Raw genomic sequence first — 19,332 nt, 5'->3', positions numbered from 1 at the left:
CTCCCCATCGATGGTGACACTTTGTCATTTTTCACAGGAGAACCACGGCAACAAGCTCCTTGGTGGAACCCATTTCCTCCTGTCGTTTGTGGGGTTCCCCCTTCGGCAGCCGTAGAAAACCCATTCATTCTTCCCCTACAGAAAGCCACCTTTTTATTCTCGCCAGGCACTTTGTGATTAATGGACTTGTTTGAGTGGAGGGCATAGTTACTGTTCTCACCAAAGGGGGGGGGCAGAGAAAGTGAACATAAATATGTTGGTGCCAAACCATAAAAGCATTTTTATAGTGTCGTAAACCAATATTGCAAGGAAACCCAGGCCTAGGAATGCGGGAAAAGTGAGGTCGGAGGGGGGGAGTACTATCCCCAATACTAAGAACATAAGAAAAGCCATGCTGGATCAGACCAAGGCCCATCAAGTCCAGCAGTCTGTTCACACAGTGGCCAACCGGGTGCCTCAAGGAAGCCCACAAGCAAGACGACTGCAGCAGCACCATCCTGCCTGTGTTCCACAGCACCTAAGATAATAGGTATGGCTCCTCTGATCCTGGAGAGAATAGGTATGCCTCATGACTAGTATCCATTTTTACTAGCCTCCACGGATAGCCCTCTCCTCCATGAATATGTGGACTCTACTTCCTACCATGAAAGTAGCACCCTCTCTTTAAGAGCCAGCGTGGTATAGTGGTTAAGAGTAGTGGTTTGGTGGAGTCTGATCTGGAGAACCAGGTTTGATTCCCCACTCCAACACACATGAAGCCAGCTGGGTGACTTTGGGCAAGTCACAGCTCTCTTAGATCTCTCTCAGCCCCACCTACCTCACAGGTGTCTGTTGTGGGGAGGGGAAAGTGATTGAAAGCCAGTTTGAGCCTCCCTTCTTCGGAGTAGCGATTAATTGCTTCAAAAGGCGAGACGGATGGGATTATTCATATAGTTAAAGTTGTGTTTGCACAGTGCTTAGCTTCATGTACGTATTACTTTAAAAATATGCAAAAATCTCAAAGCTATCACACAGATGACTGTACACCAGCCTGCCAGTTACACAGAAGCAGGGCTGAGTTTATTTTAGAAATACTCCTCATTAAACTGGGAGAAGAATCCAGAGCGGAAAGAGCTTTGGGAACAAGAGAGGAAGAAATGATGCATATCCAAGCAACTCTAACTGTTTGGGTCCCCACTGGGGGGAAAGCCAGATTATAAACGAAGCAAATACATGAAATGTAGGGGCAGAACCTTCTCTCAGTCACAATTATCCACGAGGTTGCGGAAAACATTGGTTTGAGTCAACAGTAAAAGAGCCAGTCTTCATTGTGAATGTTGGAGTCAGAGAAAGGAAGGGACATGGCTCAGTGGCAGAGTATCTTCTTGGCATGCAGAAGGTCCCAGGTTCAATCCCCAGCATCTCCAGTTAAAGGGACTACTCAAGTAGGTGATGGGAAAGACCTCAGCCTGAGACCTTGGAGAGCCGCTGCTTGTCTGAGTAGACAGTACTGACTTCGATGGACCAAGGATCTGATTCAGTAGAAGGCAGCTTCACGTGCTCTGTGTATATCACTATTTTAAAAGCACATGGAAGGAAGGGGAAAGTAGAACGCCAGAGAGAAAATCAGCACGAAATAAAATAAAACTGGTGAAATCCACCCAGGCATGGACGGCAAAGGTAAAATCCAGCTGTTCTTGCAGAATTAGAGGGAAGATGGAAACCAGCGTGTTTGTCAGCCAATCTCATGGGTTCTCTGACGGACGGCAGGGGGGATACGCCAATTCACACCAGGACTTCAATGTCCTCATGTCTTGGCACAGATCTCTCGATTTGTACAAAAGAGAACACGCCAGGCTAAACCTGACTTCCTACATCACCAACCAGCTCCTGCCCCATTAAGTTCTCAACCAAGCGTTTTAGGGGGAAAGTTGGCATAATAGCAACACAGAGACCATGTTGCTCCTTAAGTGCCATACAAAGACATATCTCATCACCTTTTCCAGCCTCGGGCAAATGAGGGACAATTAGCATCAACTGGGGGGAAAATGGACTTTGGCTAAATGCATCCTAATAGTGTCTGTTTAATTATGCATTGCTGGCACAGTGAGATATAAAAAGCGTTGCTCGGGTGGTGAAGAAGCCTTGTTAACTATCTGGGAGAGCCAAAAGGGGGGGGGGGATGTGGGAGCTAATGAAAAAGTTAGTGCTGGTTTACACATGCCTATAAATCATAGTATTCCAGGCGGCAAGCAGCTGAATGTGTGAACTCGCTCCGAACCCAAGCTGACTTCCTCTACTTTTTAAGGAACACATGAAGCGGCCTTATACTGAATCAGACCCTTGGTCCATCAAGGCCAATCTTGTCTATTCAAACTAGCAGCGGCTCTCCGGGGTCTCAGGCACAGGACTTTCAAATCACCTACTTGCCTAGTCTTTTTAAGTGGAGATGCCGGGGATTGAACCTGGGACCTTCTGCATGCCAAGCAGATGCTCTACAAACTGAGCCACAGTCCCTCCCCTCAAACTGGCTTACAATTGCCTTGCCTTCCTCTCCCCACAATAGATACCTTGCGAGGTAGGTGGGGCTGAGAGAGCTCTAAGAGAGAACTGTGACTGGCCCAAGGTCACCCAGCAGGCTTCATGTGGAGGAGTGTGGAAACCAACCCGGTTCGCCAGATTAGAGTCCGCTGCTCATGTGTAGGAGTGGGGAATCATATCTGGTTCTCCAGATCAAAGTCTGCCGCTCATGTGAAGGAATGGGGAAACCAACCCCGCTCACCAGATTAGAGTCCACCGTTCATGTGTAGGAGTGGGGAATCAAACCCGGTTCCCCATATTAGAGTCCGCCGCTCATGTGGGAGTGGGGAATCAAACCCTGTTCTCCAGATTAAGAGTCCACCGCTCCTACCCACTACACCACATTTGTCTTTCACGTCACCTCCTGCCTGCTTCTTTTAACTGGAGATGCCGAGGACTGAACCTGGGACCTTCTGCATGCCAAGCAGATGCTCTCCCACTGAGCCACAGCCTCTCCAGAACAGATCTTCACATGAACATATGAAGCTGCCATGTACTGAATCAGACCCTTGGTCCATCAAAGCCAGTATTGTCTACTCAGACTGGCCGTGGCTCTCCAGGGTCTCAGGCAGAGGTCTTTCACATCACCCACTGCCTGGTCCTTTTTACCTTGAGATGTCACCTGATAGTCACATGAATACATGAAGCTGCCTTCTACTGAATCAGACCCTTGGTCCATCAAAGTCAGTATTGTCTATTCAGACTGTCAGTGGCTCTCCAGGGTCTCAGGCGGAGGTCTTTCACATCACCTACTTGCCTAGTCCCTTTAACTGGAGATGCCGGGGATTGAACCTGGGACCTTCTGCATGCCAAGCAGATGCTCTACCACTGAGCCACAGCCCTCCCCACTGAGCCACACCCCTCCCCCTCACGCATAGGTCCAAGTCATTCCCTGGAAGCTGCAGAGAAAGGTCTGAAATCCCTCCATCACAAGCCTACCCGTTTGGCTTTGTGCCGCGCTCAACACAACAAAGAGACTTAGGTGCCCCTTAGGTAGCAGTTGCTTCCTTTTTGCAAACAATAAAAAAGAAAGAAACGTGTAGCTGTTCCTTGCTCTCGGTGTGCTGACTAGTAAAATTGTAACCAGATTTATAGGGGGTCATAAAAGAAAACTCTCTGAACCTTCCCGGTATTCTTTCGTCTGGTGCGGCTCCTCGTCTGTCGGCAAACACCCCCACCCAGTTGGCCCAAAGGGCCCCTTTCGTTATAAGCGACATCCCATCAATTGCTTGTGAGGGTCGGCGCAGTAATGGAACCATGTTGGGCAGGGGGGATGTCCAGGGCAGCCTGCAGCATCTTTACAGGCAATTCTGCCAACATTATTTTATTTCATAGGATCATAGAGTCAGAAGGGACCATCAGGGTCATCTAGTCCAACCCCCTCCACAAGGCAGGAAATTCATAACTGCCTCCCCACCACACCCCCAGTGACCCCTACTCCGTGCCCAGAAGATGGCCAAGGTGCCCTCCCTCTCATCATCTGCCCAAGTTCATAGAATCAGCATTGCTGACAGATGGTCATCTAGCCGTTGCTTAAAAACCTCCAGGGAAGGAGAGCTCACCCCCTCCTGAGGAAGCCTGTTCCACCGAGGAACCACTCTGTTAAAAAGTTCTTCCTAATGTTTAGATGGTCATAGCCATCTTGTTTAAAAAATTGTGTGTGCACGCTCCAGTAGGTTGGCTGGAATCGAGCACACAAAAGCAGCTCCAGTCGGCGATAATAAGGTATTCAGCTCCTGGTTTTGTGAGTCTAGTTATACAATGAACATGTTGTGGTGGTGGTGAATGTGCAGCAGCAATGACAATTTTCTTCTCATGGGGAGGACCAGAAATAGGCAAGCTTGGAAGAAGGTGTTGCAGCCAGTGTGTGCCTATAGCTGTCGTGTGACTTGACGGCCTCTACAGGCAGTGGTGCCTATTCCCATGGCGCCTCATTAACAAGATATAGCTGAATCGCATATAGCTAAAGATCACTAAGAAGCTATAAGCCGTCTTAAACAGCCTTATTAAAATGCCTGTTGTATGTAATATACAGTTTTAGTGCCTCATTCTTCAGTCGTGTATTCTAGGTTTATGGTCTGTGGCATACCGTGTTTTTAGTTCTTGTTTCCAACGTTTTGTAATCCGGTTTAATTTAATTGTTCATTGGATGTGTTACACTGTCTTCGGTGCGTTTTGGTTTTTATTATTATTATTATTATTATTATTATTATTATGTAATCCACCTGGTCAGGAGCCCCGTGGTGCAGAGGGGTAAGCTGCGGTACTGCAGTCAAAAGCTCTGCTCACGACCTGAGTTCGATCCCAACGGTCTCAGGTAGCCGCCTCAAGGTTGACTCAGCCTTTCATCCTTCCGAGGTCGGAAAAATGAGGACCTGGCTTGCTAGGGGTAAAGTGCAGATGACTGGGGAAGGCACTGGCAAACCACCCCATAAACATAGTCTGCCTAGTAAATGTCAGGATGTGACGTCACCCCATGGGTCAGGAATGACCCGGTGCCTACACAGGGGACCTTTACCTTTTTTTTTTTTTAATCCACCTGTGTCTCAGCAAGAAATGCAGACTATGCACGAAATAAATAAAATAAATTTAAAAATCGCATTCATAGTGAATGTGTCCTGTACTGTAAGTTTCCCCAATGAGCAGGGCTACCAAACCCATAGTGGGACCAAGGAAAAGTCTGTCCCAGGTCCTGTTGCCCACAGTAGGAGAAAAAGTATAAAGAAAGATAAGTTCCCCAATAATTACTGGGCATTCTTATCATAGAGTTCCTAGCAAGTCCTAGAGCTACCTAGAAATGACAAGAGAGCCCGTGTGGTGTAATGGTTAAAAGTGGTGGACTCTAATCTGGAGAACCGGGTTTGATTCCCCACGCCTCCTCATGAGTGGTGGACTCTAATCTGGGTTGTTTTCCTCCTCCACATGAAGCCTGCTGGGTGACCTTGGGCCAGTCACAGTTCTCTCCAAACTCTCTCAGCCCCACCTACCTCAGAAGGTGCCTGTTGTAAGGAGAGGAAGGGAAGCACATTGAGACTCCTTAAAGTAGAGATAACAGGGGTATAAAAACCAACTGTTCTTCTTCTTCTAGCTCTAGGAATCGCCAGAGACTCTATGACTTTTATCGTAGAGTTTCCGGCAACTCCTAGAGTGACCCTTTGTCACTTCCATGTAGCTCTAGGAATTGCCAGGAACTCCATGGTGAGAACTTCCTATAAGCAGACAAAGCCTTATTATTCTTTTATTTTATTTTATTTTCCTCTGAGGACGCTGCCACCAACCCTCCTGCCGTTTGCCAGTGAGGCAAACCAATGAGAGCAATAGGGACTCCACGGGGCTGTTTCAATTCTGGAAAATAGCATGGGGGGAAGGCTTTATGGCCCTGTCTCTGGGTGACCAGATCCTGATCCAAATCAGGCCCGGGTCTGCTTATGAATTACATTCCAAGCATGGAACTCCCGGCATGCATATCGCAAGGAATGTGCAGGTCGTGAATTCAGTCCTGAGCATTAAGCAGAAATATTTGGACTCTCCCCTAGGACACAAATTCCCGAGTCTCTTGCAGTTCTGCAGAACGAGACCAGGGAATGCAGAGAAGGGCAGGAGAGCACACACACACACACACAATATGCTGTTCTTCAGCTCCAGCATTAGCCAGGTTCCTCTATTCTACTACACGGGCCTGCTCAAAAAGCAGCAGATGGTGGCATCTATCCAGGGCAAGATTTACAACGTGGGACTGGATCGACAGAGGCCCGTCCGCCCTGCCCCACCCAGGCGGCGCACATCAGTCCCCCGGGTGGTCTACCTCCCTGTTTCGGCAAGAGGGAACTGTCCCCCCTGCTGCCAAGCGGACAAGATGCTCCGTGGAATACTGGGCCGCCTGCTCTCAGCCCCATCTGTCGGCATGGCTCGGAGCCCGTCAGCTAGTCGGCTGGCCCCTTGCCAGGAGCACCGGCGCCAGATAAACAGAGGGTTTGGATGGACTGCGTCTGGCTGCAACAAAAAGGGCCTCCTCTGGTACAGGAAGGCCTTTTTTTGAACACATGAAGTCGCCTTCTACTGAATCAGACCCTTGCTCCATCCAAGTCAGTATTGTCTACTCAGACCGGCAGTGGCTCTCCAGGGTCTCAGGCTGAGGTCTTTCACATCACCTACTTGCCTGGTCCCTGCGTTACATATCCTTACATGTGTGGCTGAGTGGTAGAGCATCTGCTTGGCATGCAGAAGGTCCTAGGTTCAATCCCTGGCATCTTCAGTTAAAAGGGACTAGGCAGGTAGGTGATGTGAGAGACCTCTGCCTGAGACCCCGAAGAGCTGCTTCTGGTCTGAGTAGACAATGCTGACTTTGATGGACCGAGGGTCCGATTCAGTTTAAGACAGTTTCATGTATTCATGTGCACAGGCAGGATAATGCTGCTGCAGTTGTCTTGTTTGTGGGCTTCCTAGAGGCACCTGGTTGGCCACCGTGTGAACAGGCTGCTGGACTTGATGGGCCTTGGTCTAATCCAGCAGGGCTTTTCTTATGTTCTTATATAATTACAGAACTTTTGACTCCAGGAGGGAGCGTGGGACCCGCTGAGATCCCATCACATGGCAGGAAATTGCATGAAGTCACTGTTCCAGGGCAGGGTCTCCCAGCACAAAGCCCGCTGGATCCTGAGAATACTCCCAGCTAGCAAACCACCACAATGAGGTTAGTCTGGAAATGAGATAGCAGTGTGGTTGTACGTCAGACAGCGTTCAGGGACCAGCTACGCAAGAACTTAGAAGAGGGACTCTCTCTCAGAAACACTCTAGCTCAAGGGCTGGAGTTAATGTATCTTGTGGATTGATCGCAGATTTCACGGTAACTGTGTGTTCTTGCTCAGGGTCCTAAAAATCGACAGCTTTCGAACTATGGTGGTCCAGGGTGTCGTTAGCATCCCATAAAACTGAGGGACAAAGTCAATGAAGATGGTATATTTTTTTATCGAACTGAGTGGTAAACACAAGGCATTGGATTTAAGCATCAAGGCTTTCTGGGGAGTGAAAAAGGCCCAATATATCCTCCCTACATTCCCCTGATGATGATTGTTTTTGTTTCTGAGAGCAAATAGCAAGAACCTTGAGAATCTCCACTGGATAGATAGATCCACCAAACCGAGACATGAAGCTAACTGCAAAACTACCATCAAAACCATACACCAGGAAAGCAGTTCTCCCTCTTGCTCTGTCAGGCCACATTTCTATACACGTCACAGATATCCCAAAGTGGTACATGGAATCATTTCCCTAGATTTAACAGCCATTGGCTATTCATCAACCATTTCACACTTTAAAAAGGAGAAGTAAAATGTATTTATTTTTCCTTGACATTGCAAAAGGAAAAGTTGCCACATCTCTCATGCAATTGACCGATCTACTTGACAGCCAATAACACATGCCACATTTCAACTTCAGTATGGCTTGAGAACATAAGAAGAGCCATGCTGGATGAGACCAAGTCCAGCAGTCTGTTCACACAATGGCCAAACAGGTGCCTCTAGGAAGCCCACAAGCAAAACGACTGCAGCAGCATTACCCTGACTGTGTTCCACAGCACCTCATATAATAGGCATGTTCCTCTGAGACTGGAGAGAATAGGTGTGCATCATGACTAGCATCCAATTTGACTAGTGGCCATGGATAGCCACTGTCCTCCACGAACATGTCCACTCCCCTCTTAAGGCCTTAAGAACGTAAGAAAAGCCCTGCTGGATCAGACGCAGGCCCATCAAGTCCAGCAGTCTGTTCACACAGTGGCCAACCAGGTGCCTCTAGGAAGCCCACAAGCAAGACGACTGCAGCAGCATTATCCTGCCTGGGTTCCACAGCACCCAATACAGTAGCCATGTTTCTATTATATATGAGGTCACAGCATGATGTGTTTCTTCCCACCTACCCCCTCCAACCAGGCTTGCAATCTCCAAACTACTTCACATCCTAAAAGCAAGAGCTCCCTTGACCACTGTGTCTTGTAATGCTGTGCGGGACAAATGTACCCCTCTGTAGTCTAATATCAGTCAGGGAAGGTTGGAGGCAAGACCAGCCTTTCCAAGCAAAACGGTCACCAGGGTATCCTGCCTCAGGCAAGAGCTAGACCAGGGTCCCCAATGTGGTACCCACATGTGCCATGATGGCCCCCAGCATCTTTCCTGCTGCCCGCCAAGGGTTCTTAGAAAGCGGCTGGGGCCAGGGAGATTTCGCCCAGCAAGGTTTCTGACAGGCCATTTGAGATTTGATTGGCAATTCATAGAATCATAGAGTTGGAAGGGACCACCAGGGTCATCTAGTCCAACCCCCTGCACAATGCAGGAAATTCACAACTACCTCCCACCCCTAGTGACCAGAAGATGGCTAAGATGCTCTCCCTCTCATCATCTGCCTAAATTCAGACTTTTTTAAAAGGTTGCTTTGGCACCAGCTTCCGCCACCGCACAAGGATCTTCACTGTGCGCCCGAAGGTAAGACGGGGCAGCCATTTTGTGGCTGGCTCCGCCTCCCGCAGCAGCCATTTTGTGTCTGTGCCGAAAACACTGTGTCGGAATTACAAAGGCGCATGCAGGCTAAAAAAAGCTGGGCCCCCCAAGCTAGACTGTTATCTTCTGGGCCCACCGAGGAGTCAAATCATGTCTATGGACAGCATGACAATTATTTAGATCAAAGCTTCTTGAACTGTAGGTCTTGACCCCATATGGGGTCGCGTAACTGAATGTGGAGGTCGCAAAAAAATTGCTTTCATCATTAATAAATAATAAAATTATATGTATACCAAATAACGGTCTTAAAATAAATTTCTGTATGATTTATTATCAGTAAATGTTTGATTTGTATACCTATTTTATATACCTACGTGCCTGGGGTCGCATAAACATTTCTCGGGCGAAAAGGGGTCCCGAGTGGAAAAAGTTTAAGAAGTCCTGATTTAGATCACCTGAAGGCTTACCCCAGTAATGTAGTCACAAAAGCAGAAACGCATCCAGGATCAGGCGTAAAAGCCTGTTAAACCTTTTGAAGATGAATTCCATTTTTAAAAAGAACTACTGATGATCCACCATGTTTGAAATCTGAGGGGCTGTGTCCACATGAACCTCCACATTAACTTTCCAGGATTTCAAATCTTTGCCATTCTTCCCAGTGTGTAAATAGGACACATGAAGCTGCCTTATACTGAATCAGACCCTTGGTCCATCAAAGTCAGTATCGTCTGCTCAAACCGGCAGCGGTTCTTCAGGGTCTCAGGCAGAGGTCTTTCACATCACCTACTCGCCTAGTCCCTTTCACTGGAGATGCCGGGGATTGAACCTGGGACCTTCTGCATGCTAAGCAGATGCTCTACCACTGAGCCACAGCCCCTCTCCAAGGCTCTCAGGCAGAGGTCTATTCGCATCACCTACTTGCCTAGTCCCTTCAACTGGAGATGCCGGGGATTGAACTTGGGACCATCTGCATGCCAAGCAGATGCTCTACCACTGAGCCACAGCCCCTCCCTATAGATTAACTATGTACAGACCACAGTTGTTCCATCTTTGCTTGGGAGGAAGACAGCAAAGGCTTTGGTACAATGTCATCCCTTATAAGCCAGAACTGACAATTTATGTGCGGCGAAGCAGAAGAACGGGTTGCCTCCCCAAGGGAATGTCTCAGCGGAGAACATTTTGGATCCCAGCCAAGTTAATTAAATCAATGTCATAATTGGCAGCGGGGATGCCACAGAGGGAAGGGGGGTCTCTCGGCATTTTTGACGGCATGTGATTCATCCCGGCAGCGTCTGTATCTCTGGCCTGATCACTTGCTCTATTTCGGGGGGGGGGGGAATCTTAGGGAGGAGTGGGGGCTGTTGCCTTGAGACGACAACGCTTCTCAGAGCTTACAAACTTTTCCCTCCTTTGCTTTAGACAAGCAGAGCCTGTAAAAGCGTAGGAACAGCCATTATGCTGATGGGAACAGACGGTGAGTCATACGTTAAAGAGGATTTAACATTATGGAAACTACATTCATGGAAGCTATGAGCAAGTGTGGGGGAGCCCATGCATTCCATACAAATATACATAAAGGCCAAGACTGGAAGATGTTCAGGAAGGTAACATTAGAACATATAAGTAGTCATGCTAAGCTTACTGTTTGCTGGAGGCAGTGAACAAACATTCATAAGAACTAAGAAAGGCCATGCTGGATCAGACCAGCCCTGCCCTGCCCTGTGGCTGGCCCTCCAGAGGAACTGGTTGGCCACTGGGAGAGACAGGATGCTGGACTGGATGGGCCCTCACTGGTCTGATCCAGCAGGGCTCTTCTTATGTTCTTATGTGAAGCTTTTTATTGCAGCCTTTCATCATCATAGATATATAACTAATGCAGGGACTAATACACTCTAGAATACATTCTGTGTGCATGTGTGTGTGTGTTGTTGCTGCTGTGTGCCATCAAGTCACAGCTGACTTATGGCGACCCCATAGGGTTTTCAAGGCAAGAGACGAACAGAGGTGGTTTGCCATTGCCTGCCTCTATGTAGCAGCCCTGGACTTCTGGTGGTCTCCCATCCAAATACTAACCAAGGCCAACCCTGCTTAGCTTCTGATTTCTGACGAGATCAGGCTAACCTGGGGCTATCAAGGGCAGGGCAAATAAACGCCTGCATACATGTAAAAGTCTTTTTAAACATGCTTGTGACCTTGATATTAGGTGTTGTGTACTGCACACATATTTTGTCCCTCTGTCCAACTACAAAAGATGTCGGAATAAAGAGCCTCTCAGGTTTCCTCGGGAGGTGGTAATCTCTCCTTCCCTGGAGGTTTTTAAGAAGAGGCTAGATGGCCATCTGTCAGCAATGCTGATTCTATGACCTTAAGCAGATGATGAGAGGGAGGGCATCTTGGCCATCTTCTGGGCATGGAGTATGGGTCACTGGGGGTGCAGGGGGGAGGTAGTTATGTATTTCCTGCATTGTGCAGGGGGTTGGACTAGATGACCCTGGTGGACCCTTCCAACTCTGTGATTCTATGATTCTATCCCATATCTGCCGCGTGGGATTTCTATGTGGCTTAATTTGGAGTTCCGCATTGCTCATCCCATCTATGAACGAGGCTACCAAAGCAGAAAAACGCTTTCCAAATTAGCTCCTGTCACTTAACGGACTGACACTTCCCATCACCAGCAATGACGGCTTGGGAGCTTTCCCATGCGTGCACATATGTCACTTCAATCTGACGTGCCTGGAAAGCAGGGAGCCGCAGACGGCCAGTGAGTGGACTCCCGACGCATGCCAGGGAGAACGACACGGCCCCGGAATATACTGCCATGGCCTAAACAATTGCTCACATATTTGTATCAGCAAAGTGATTTTTGGGAGTGACGGTGGAGTGACTGGACTGGAATTCTCCCCCACAAAGACACTCATGGTTGCCAGTCACAGCCCTTTTCTCCATCCAAGCTCAGAGCCCTCTGGTCACTCTTGAATCATGGCCACTAGCCTCAGTAACACAGCCAATTCCTTCCCACTTCTTCCAGCCTTCTAGGATGTATCCATGGAGCATCCATGATTTATTGGAAGTCATTTGGGCCCCCACAACATTTTGCCTGAGCAGAGACATGAGGACTCGCTTTGGGCAAAATCTTGAGGGCGCCCTTCCCCACCACAAAGGCACTTTGAAAGCATTTAGCTAGCGGTCATCACTACATCCTGCGGCAAAGGGTTCCCCAAATCCCAAATTAAGATCTCGCAATCTCATTCCAAAGTCCAAAAAAATGCTACTAAAGGAAAGATTTCCCTCAAATCTCCAACAGCCAATCAGAAGCCTTGATGGGCAAAAGCCCCACCTGGCCCCACCCACTGCCAATTTGTAAGAAAAACCGACTTTGTGTAGGCCTGGGCAACGGGTCCTTCCCCATAGCTGGTAACTCCCATTTTTGAAAGGTACAGGTTGTCACTGGGAAATGGGGTGCGGGTTGGGTAATTGGGAGTGCCAGAACAAGCACGTGTGTGTCCACACACATTTTGCTGACTTCCCCTTCAAGCATCTACAAATGCCCACTAAGCATTCTGAGAACCCGACCGGGGATGCTCACAAAAAATGCAAGCATGTTCAGAGTATGGGGATACCTGCCCATCACTCATTCAAAAAAGTGAGGACAGCCATCTCAAGGTGATTTCCAAGTCAGACGGGAAGAAGAGCTTTCAAAAACCACCGGCTCATGCGTATTTCCTTTGGAGCCCAGTGTCAGCCATTTATTAATAGGGCACATGGCCCAGTAACATACAAAAGAATAAAATCATCGTTGGCTAAAATCCCACTGATATTAAAAGCAGAAATTCCAGATATAAAAATATAAGATACATAAATACAAGTATAAAAAGTATAAAATACATAAAATCCTAAGAGGGAGTGACTATGTGTACAAGTTATAGGGGATGTTACCCCAGCAATTTGTACCTAATTTTAGTCGCAGAAGCACATAATTTAGCAATATCAAAGGTAACCCTTGGATTTTCATCCAAGAGAAGCTTCCTTGCCCTCTCCGCCTCCGAATTATCGGAGAGCTTGTTAATCCAGGGTCGGATATATTTGTCACGGATCTCTTCATAGTAAGGGCAGCAGATGAGAATATGCTCCATGGCTTCTATCTCCCCTATACCGCACTGGCATACTCTCTCTAAAATGGGGATTTTGAAGCCCAGTGGTCAAACGTTTTGGGGTTGCCTTATCCATTAAGATGCAGGTATTTATTTATTTGGAAAATCCCCATGTTGCTGCTCCAGGGAACTTGCCCAAGGCAAGTTATAAAAGAAAAGAAAAAGCCCAAACATCGCAAGTTATTATAAAACCCCACCATTCAAAACACAGCAGAATGTAAAAACCACATAAAACATGAAGCAGCTTAATATGGGTCTTCAAATATTTCTCAGGCTACAAAGAAATTATCACATGATGTGGGGAAAATATTGGACCCTTAGTTTGTTCAAGACCTTGGTCTAAGAACAGGGGGAAAGGGGGAAAAAAAGATGTATAAAATTATGCCTGGGATGAAAAAAGTGAATGGAGAATGGACACTCAGTTAAAAGCCTTGGTAAACAGAAATGGTTTGGCTTGGCACCTGAAAGAAAATAGTGTGGGCAACAGGCGGGCTTCTAAGGGAAGGGCATTCCACAGGCAAGTTGCCACCAATTATAACTCTGGTTGGCCCCCATCTCGCCACTAGGGGTGTGCATTTGGATATGCCAAACCAAAAAAAGAAGCACCATTTCAACAGAGCCGAAAGGCAAATCCGAAAAAAGCCGAATTTTAGGGGAGTTTGTCGGACGTTTCAAGTCTGTTTTACCTTAGGGGAATCTTTGCTGGGCTCAGGGGAAGCTGTGTTTTGAGGTAGAGGCACCAGATTTTCCAAATAGCTCCAGGTGATTCTCCTTAGAAGAACCATGAAGGTTGGTCAAGATTGGATCTGGAGGTATAATTTTATGGGCCCCAAAAGAGGGTACCCCCATCCATTCTCCAATGTTTCCAATGGAAAAAAATGGGCCCCAAAAATTTGGACCTCCTTACCCAATCTTCACCCAACTTGGGGGTTCTTGTAAGGAGAGTCACCAGCTGCTACGCTGCAAATTTGGTGTCTCTACCTCAAAAAACAGCCCCCCTCAGAGCCCCGCTGATTTCCTAATAGTTTCCTTATGCTGGACAATTTTTCTTTCTGTGATTCCCGGTTATGACATAGCTCAATGTTATGTCAGTAGTGGGGGGATCATTGAGGGGCTTTGTGGGGCTGATTTTCAAGATAGATGTGCCAAATGCTGGTAACTCTCCTCAGAAGAACCCCCATGTTTGGTGAAGATGGGATCCAGAAGTCCAATTTTATGGGCCTGCATTTTTCTCCATTTGGGGGCCCATAAAATTGGACCCCTGACTTAATCTTTATCCAACCTGGTGGTTCATCTTACGAGAGTCCCCTGAAGCTACACTGAAAACTGCCCTCCCAGAGCCCCACAAAGATTTCCCATAGTGTTTAATAGACCCAACATATTTTGGATATGTGAAAAAAGCCAGAAAACCCGAAACATATTGGTATGGGGATTTGGCTTTTTCGGATTTTCCCAAAAATGTTGGGTCTATTAAAACCAAATCTGAAAAAATACTGGAAAAAATGTTTCGATGCACACCCCTACTCACCACTGAAGGTGTGGGGGCACAGAGGTCACAGCTTGTAAGGAAGACGTTAGACAATATGGGAAGAGGCAGTCCTCTAGGTACCCTGGCCTTAGACCATTTAGGGCTTTATAGGCTAGAACCAGGACTTTGAATTGGGGTCAGAAACAAATTGGGCAGCCAGTGCAATGTAATTATCGCCACATTGGAGAGAAAGGGTATCAGTGATCGGACCCAGGAAAAAATAGACCCAGTTATTACCTAGAGGTTGGTATCCTTGTCTCGAGGGCCCCCCAAAGCTGCTCCTGCTTCCAAACCCACTCCCGTCAATCGAACCATAAGACATCTTCTTTTGGGTAGCTCCAAAGCCAAACCTTTGAAAGCAACAGAGAAATATGCACATTACAAAGCTGCAGATTAGATTAAAAAAATACTCAGCAATCCAGGGAAAAAGAAGATGAAGAGTTGGTTTTTATATGCCGACTTCCTCTACCACTTAAGGAAGAATCAAACCAGCTTACAATCACCTTCCCTTCCCCTCCCCTCAACAGACACCCTGTGAGGTAGGTGGGGTTGAGAGAGTGTGACTAGCCCAAAGTCACCTTGTTCTTGTTTGGAGATTCTAGCAGGGGGGCGCAGCGATCGTATACCCTTGACCGAAGAACGGTACACTCCTTCTATCTGGGATGGTCGTCCTCTTCCACCAAGCGTGCAGCTCCGGGAGGGACACACATGGAGCGGTGAGGGAGGGAGGGGACACGTGCCTAGCCAGCCTGATCAGCCGAATCAACCCTGGCGATCAATGGGGTGACAGATGTCACAGCCAGATCGCCCTCACATCCAAGCCCAAGGTTACTCAACTGGATTCATGTGTAGGAGTAGGGAAACAAATACAGTTCACCAAATTAGCTTCCGCCACTCATGTGGAGGAGTGGGGAATCAAACCTGGTTCTCCAGATCAGAGTTCACCGCTCCAAACTAGGGCTGTTGAAAAAAAAAATCGGTAAAATTTGGATTCAGCAAAATTCAGCCCATTTTAATTTGGGAAATGCCAAAGTCTGAACTCCCCTGATTCGGATCCGTGGAATTCGGCGCCAAGTTCTGAGTTCGGGGAAAAATTCGGCCGAATAAAGCCATTAAAAATGCATTCGCACCTTTCCGCGGCTCCAGGGGGGCATTTTTGGGGCTAGAGGTCCCAAACCTTCAGGGTAGCTTGAGGGGACCCTTCTTGCAAGAAGCCGCATGTTTTGTAAAGATTGGGTCAGGGGGTCCTGAGATATGGGGCCCGGAAGGTGTCGCCCCCCACAAAATCGCCCACAGGAATAAAGCCACTTAAAGCGCATTAGCGGCATTCCGTGGCTCCGGGGGGGGGCATTTTTGGAGGTAGAGTTCCCAAACTTTCAGGGTAGCGTGAGGGGATCCTTCTTGCAAGAACCCCCAGGTTTTGTAAAGATTGGGTCAGCGGGTCCCAAGATATGGGGCCCGGAAGGGGTCGCCCCACCCATCTGCTCGGCCGGGGGTCTGCCTGCCTCGGCAGTTGGGCCGTAACGCCAATGTGCTTTAAGTGGCTTTATTCCTGTGGGCGATTTTTTTGGGGGGGCGACCGCTTCCGGGCCCCATATCTCGGGACCCCCTGACCCAATCTTTACAAAACTTGGGGGTTCTTGCAAGAAGGGCCCCCTCAAGCTACCCTGTAATTTTGGGAACTCTACCTCCAAAACTGCCCCCCCGGAGCTGTGAAATTCCGCCAATGTGCACACCCCCCCCCCACGGAGATCTCTCTCACACACAAACAGACGCTCTCTCTTTCTCTCCCCGGGCCGCGCAGCAGCTGGGCTCATACACTCAACCGCGACTGATTGGCCAGAAGAAGACCCAGCTTGGCCACCGATTGGCTGCAGGAGAATGCTGCTAGTTGCTTACTAACTGACGGTTATGCTGCTGATTCGGAGACCCCGAATTTACGGAATTTATTCGGCGATCACTCCAAACTCGCCGAATTTGGCACATCGTTTTTCCTCCTTTTTTGAGTTCGGTAACATTCGAACTTAAAACCGCCGAATCGGGGAAATTCGCCTGTTTATTCGGTTCGGACAAACCGAATCGACAGCCCTACTCCAAACCACTGCTCTTAACCACTGCACCATGCTGAATGAATGTCAGCCTGTCCCACACCAAAAGCCTGCTTTGGGAGACACTGCTTTTTGAAGACAGGTGTTAAGCTATCAGGGATGGGACCTTTCCTGTAATTGTGCCCACTTTGTTAAGTTATCTACATAGGATGGCACAGTAAATCATGCAAAAACAACAGGAGTCATCCTGATCACCTTCATTAAATTAAATTAGAGTGACTACAGCAGGAGTCCTCAAATATTTTGAGCCTACGGGCACATTTGGAAATCCGACACAGCATCTTGGGCGCAGCCACAAAATGGCTGCTGCTGGAGGCGGAGCCAACCACAAAATGGCTGCTGCCAGAGCTTATCTTCAGTCACACGGTGAAAATCCATGTGCTGTGAAGTCAGTTGCTGCTAAAGCAACTTTAAAAAAAAATCTGCCCAGCCCATCAAATCTCCACTAGCCAAGCAGGAGCCATACTAGGCAAAAGCCCCACCTGGTTCCACCCACTTTATAAAAATAATAGATGGGGACAAGGAAAGGCATTGGGGATCCCGGGACCAGAGAATCCAATTTTGTTTGGTCCAGAATTCAGATTCCATTGGTGTAGAATCTCAGTAACAGTTAGTAATGCATAGTCCTGGATGTCGATTATTCCAGTACAAATTTAATTTCAAAACCTTTTTGTTTAAATATGCATTTCTGACGCGATCAAGGCAGATTTGTTTAAATATTTATATCCCACCTTCCCCCACATACATATACAAACATGGGCCCCGAGGCTGCATACAAAATACCCTGCACTCCCTCCCCCCTCCACCTAAAGGCACCAAGCAACATCACAGCATAAAACCCAAAAATGCAAAAGTAGTTTCCCATTAGAGGGAATGATGGTTGAATCAGGAATTCAGAAAGACAGAGATGACCACAGGCAATGTCAGAGTTTCTGCAAAATAAGGAAATTCTCTACACGTGCAGAAAAATATTATTTTGTAAATTAAAAAGAAGCAGCAGTAGCAGCAGCAGCAGAAGAATTGTTTTTTATATGCCAACTTTCTCTACCTTTAAGGAGACTCAAATCACCTTCCCTTCCTCTCCCCACAACAGACACCTTGTGAGGTAGGTGGGACTGAAAGAGTTCAGAGAGAACTGTGACTAGCCCAAGATCAAGTGATGGTATCGCTTTACTCTGGTCTGGTTAGACCTCACCTAGAGTACTGTGTTTAGTTTTGGGCACTACAATTTAAGAAAGATGTAGACAAGCTGGAACGTGCCCAGAGAAGGGCAACAAAGATGGTGAGGGGTCCAAAGACCAAGTCCTATGCGGAAAGGTTGAAGGAGCTGGGTATGTTTAGCCTGAAGAGGAGAAGACTGAGAGGGCATATGATAACCATCTTCAAGCACTTGAAGGGCTGTCATATACAGGATGGTGCCGAGTTGTTTTCTGTTGCCCCAGAAGGTCGGACCAGAAGCAACATGTTGAAATTAAATCAAAAGAGTTTCCGTCTAGACATTAGGAAGAATTTTCTAACAGTGGAACAGGCTTCCTCGGGAGGTGGTGAGCTCTCCTTCCCTGGAGGTTTTTAAGAAGTGATTAGATGGCCATCTGTCAGCAATGCTGATTCTATGACCTTAGGCAATAAGGTCTGAGAAAGAGGGCATCTTGGCCATCTTCTGGGCGTGGAGTAGGGGTCACTGGGGGTGTGTGGGGGAGGTAGTTTGGAATTTCCTGCATTGTGCAGGGGGTTGGACTAGACGATCCTGGTGGTCCCTTCCAACTCTATGATTCTATATATATCTTACAGCAGGCGATTCTAATTAAGCTATGAACTCTGTGAACCACATATTCTCCAAACTCATCCCCCTCCATCCCAGATCCTACAAGCATTTCAAAATTCAAACTAACCTGAAGTTTTCGGGGAAGAGGATGTCCTCGGACTTAATCACACCATTTCCCAAAGCCTCTAAGCTGTCAAGGGGACATAATCCCCCAACCGCTATTAAGATCCTGGAGTAAGTGGTGTGTGTGAAATTTCAGTGTGCTGACCCTACCACAAGCTTCCTGATTCCTCCTACCCCTCCATTAATGAACCCACAGAAAAGGTCACAGCAGTCAGAATAACCCCAAACAAAACCACAGATATTTGAATTAAGACTTAAACCGCAGACTGTGAACTCAGGCAGATAATTAGAGGGAGGGCAGGAAGGGTTGCATCAGTGTTTGGCTCTTGTGTCCCTTTCTTGCATGCCCAGGGAAATGCCGATCCTCACTTTGGAGTCCAGAAGCAAATTTCCTCCAGGCCAGGTTGGCCAGGGGTCCTTGAGGTGTTTTGCCTTCCTCTCGACATAAAGCATGGGTCATTGGGGGAGTGGGAGGGTCGTTGTGAATCTCCTACGTTGTGCAGGGGGTTAGGCTAGATGACGCCTGAGGTCCCTTCCAGCTCTTTGTTTCTCTGCTTTGGTTAGACCTCACCTAAAGTACTGTGTTCAGTTTTGGGCACTG

General features: G+C 47.7%; 1 protein-coding gene and 1 non-coding gene across 2 annotated transcripts in view; both read right to left on the bottom strand.

Annotated features, from left to right (window-relative positions):
* TSNARE1 (t-SNARE domain containing 1) overlaps positions 1 to 15,079 on the bottom strand; it is a 245,453-nt gene extending 230,374 nt beyond the window's left edge. The window contains exon 1 of the mRNA XM_056854638.1: positions 14,973 to 15,079. Coding sequence (XP_056710616.1) covers positions 14,973 to 15,057 — 85 coding nt within the window. The 5' untranslated portion in view covers positions 15,058 to 15,079. The remainder of the gene's footprint in view (positions 1 to 14,972) is intronic.
* Positions 9,862 to 9,933, bottom strand: TRNAA-AGC (transfer RNA alanine (anticodon AGC)). The gene has a single exon. It is a non-coding gene; the product is annotated as a tRNA-Ala (tRNA).
* Positions 15,080 to 19,332: the final 4,253 nt, after the last annotated feature.

This window comes from Euleptes europaea, chromosome 8 (genome assembly GCF_029931775.1).
Source record: "Euleptes europaea isolate rEulEur1 chromosome 8, rEulEur1.hap1, whole genome shotgun sequence".
In the NCBI taxonomy this organism is placed as follows: Eukaryota; Metazoa; Chordata; class Lepidosauria; order Squamata; family Sphaerodactylidae; genus Euleptes; species Euleptes europaea.
This window is presented reverse-complemented; position numbering and strand designations above follow the sequence as displayed.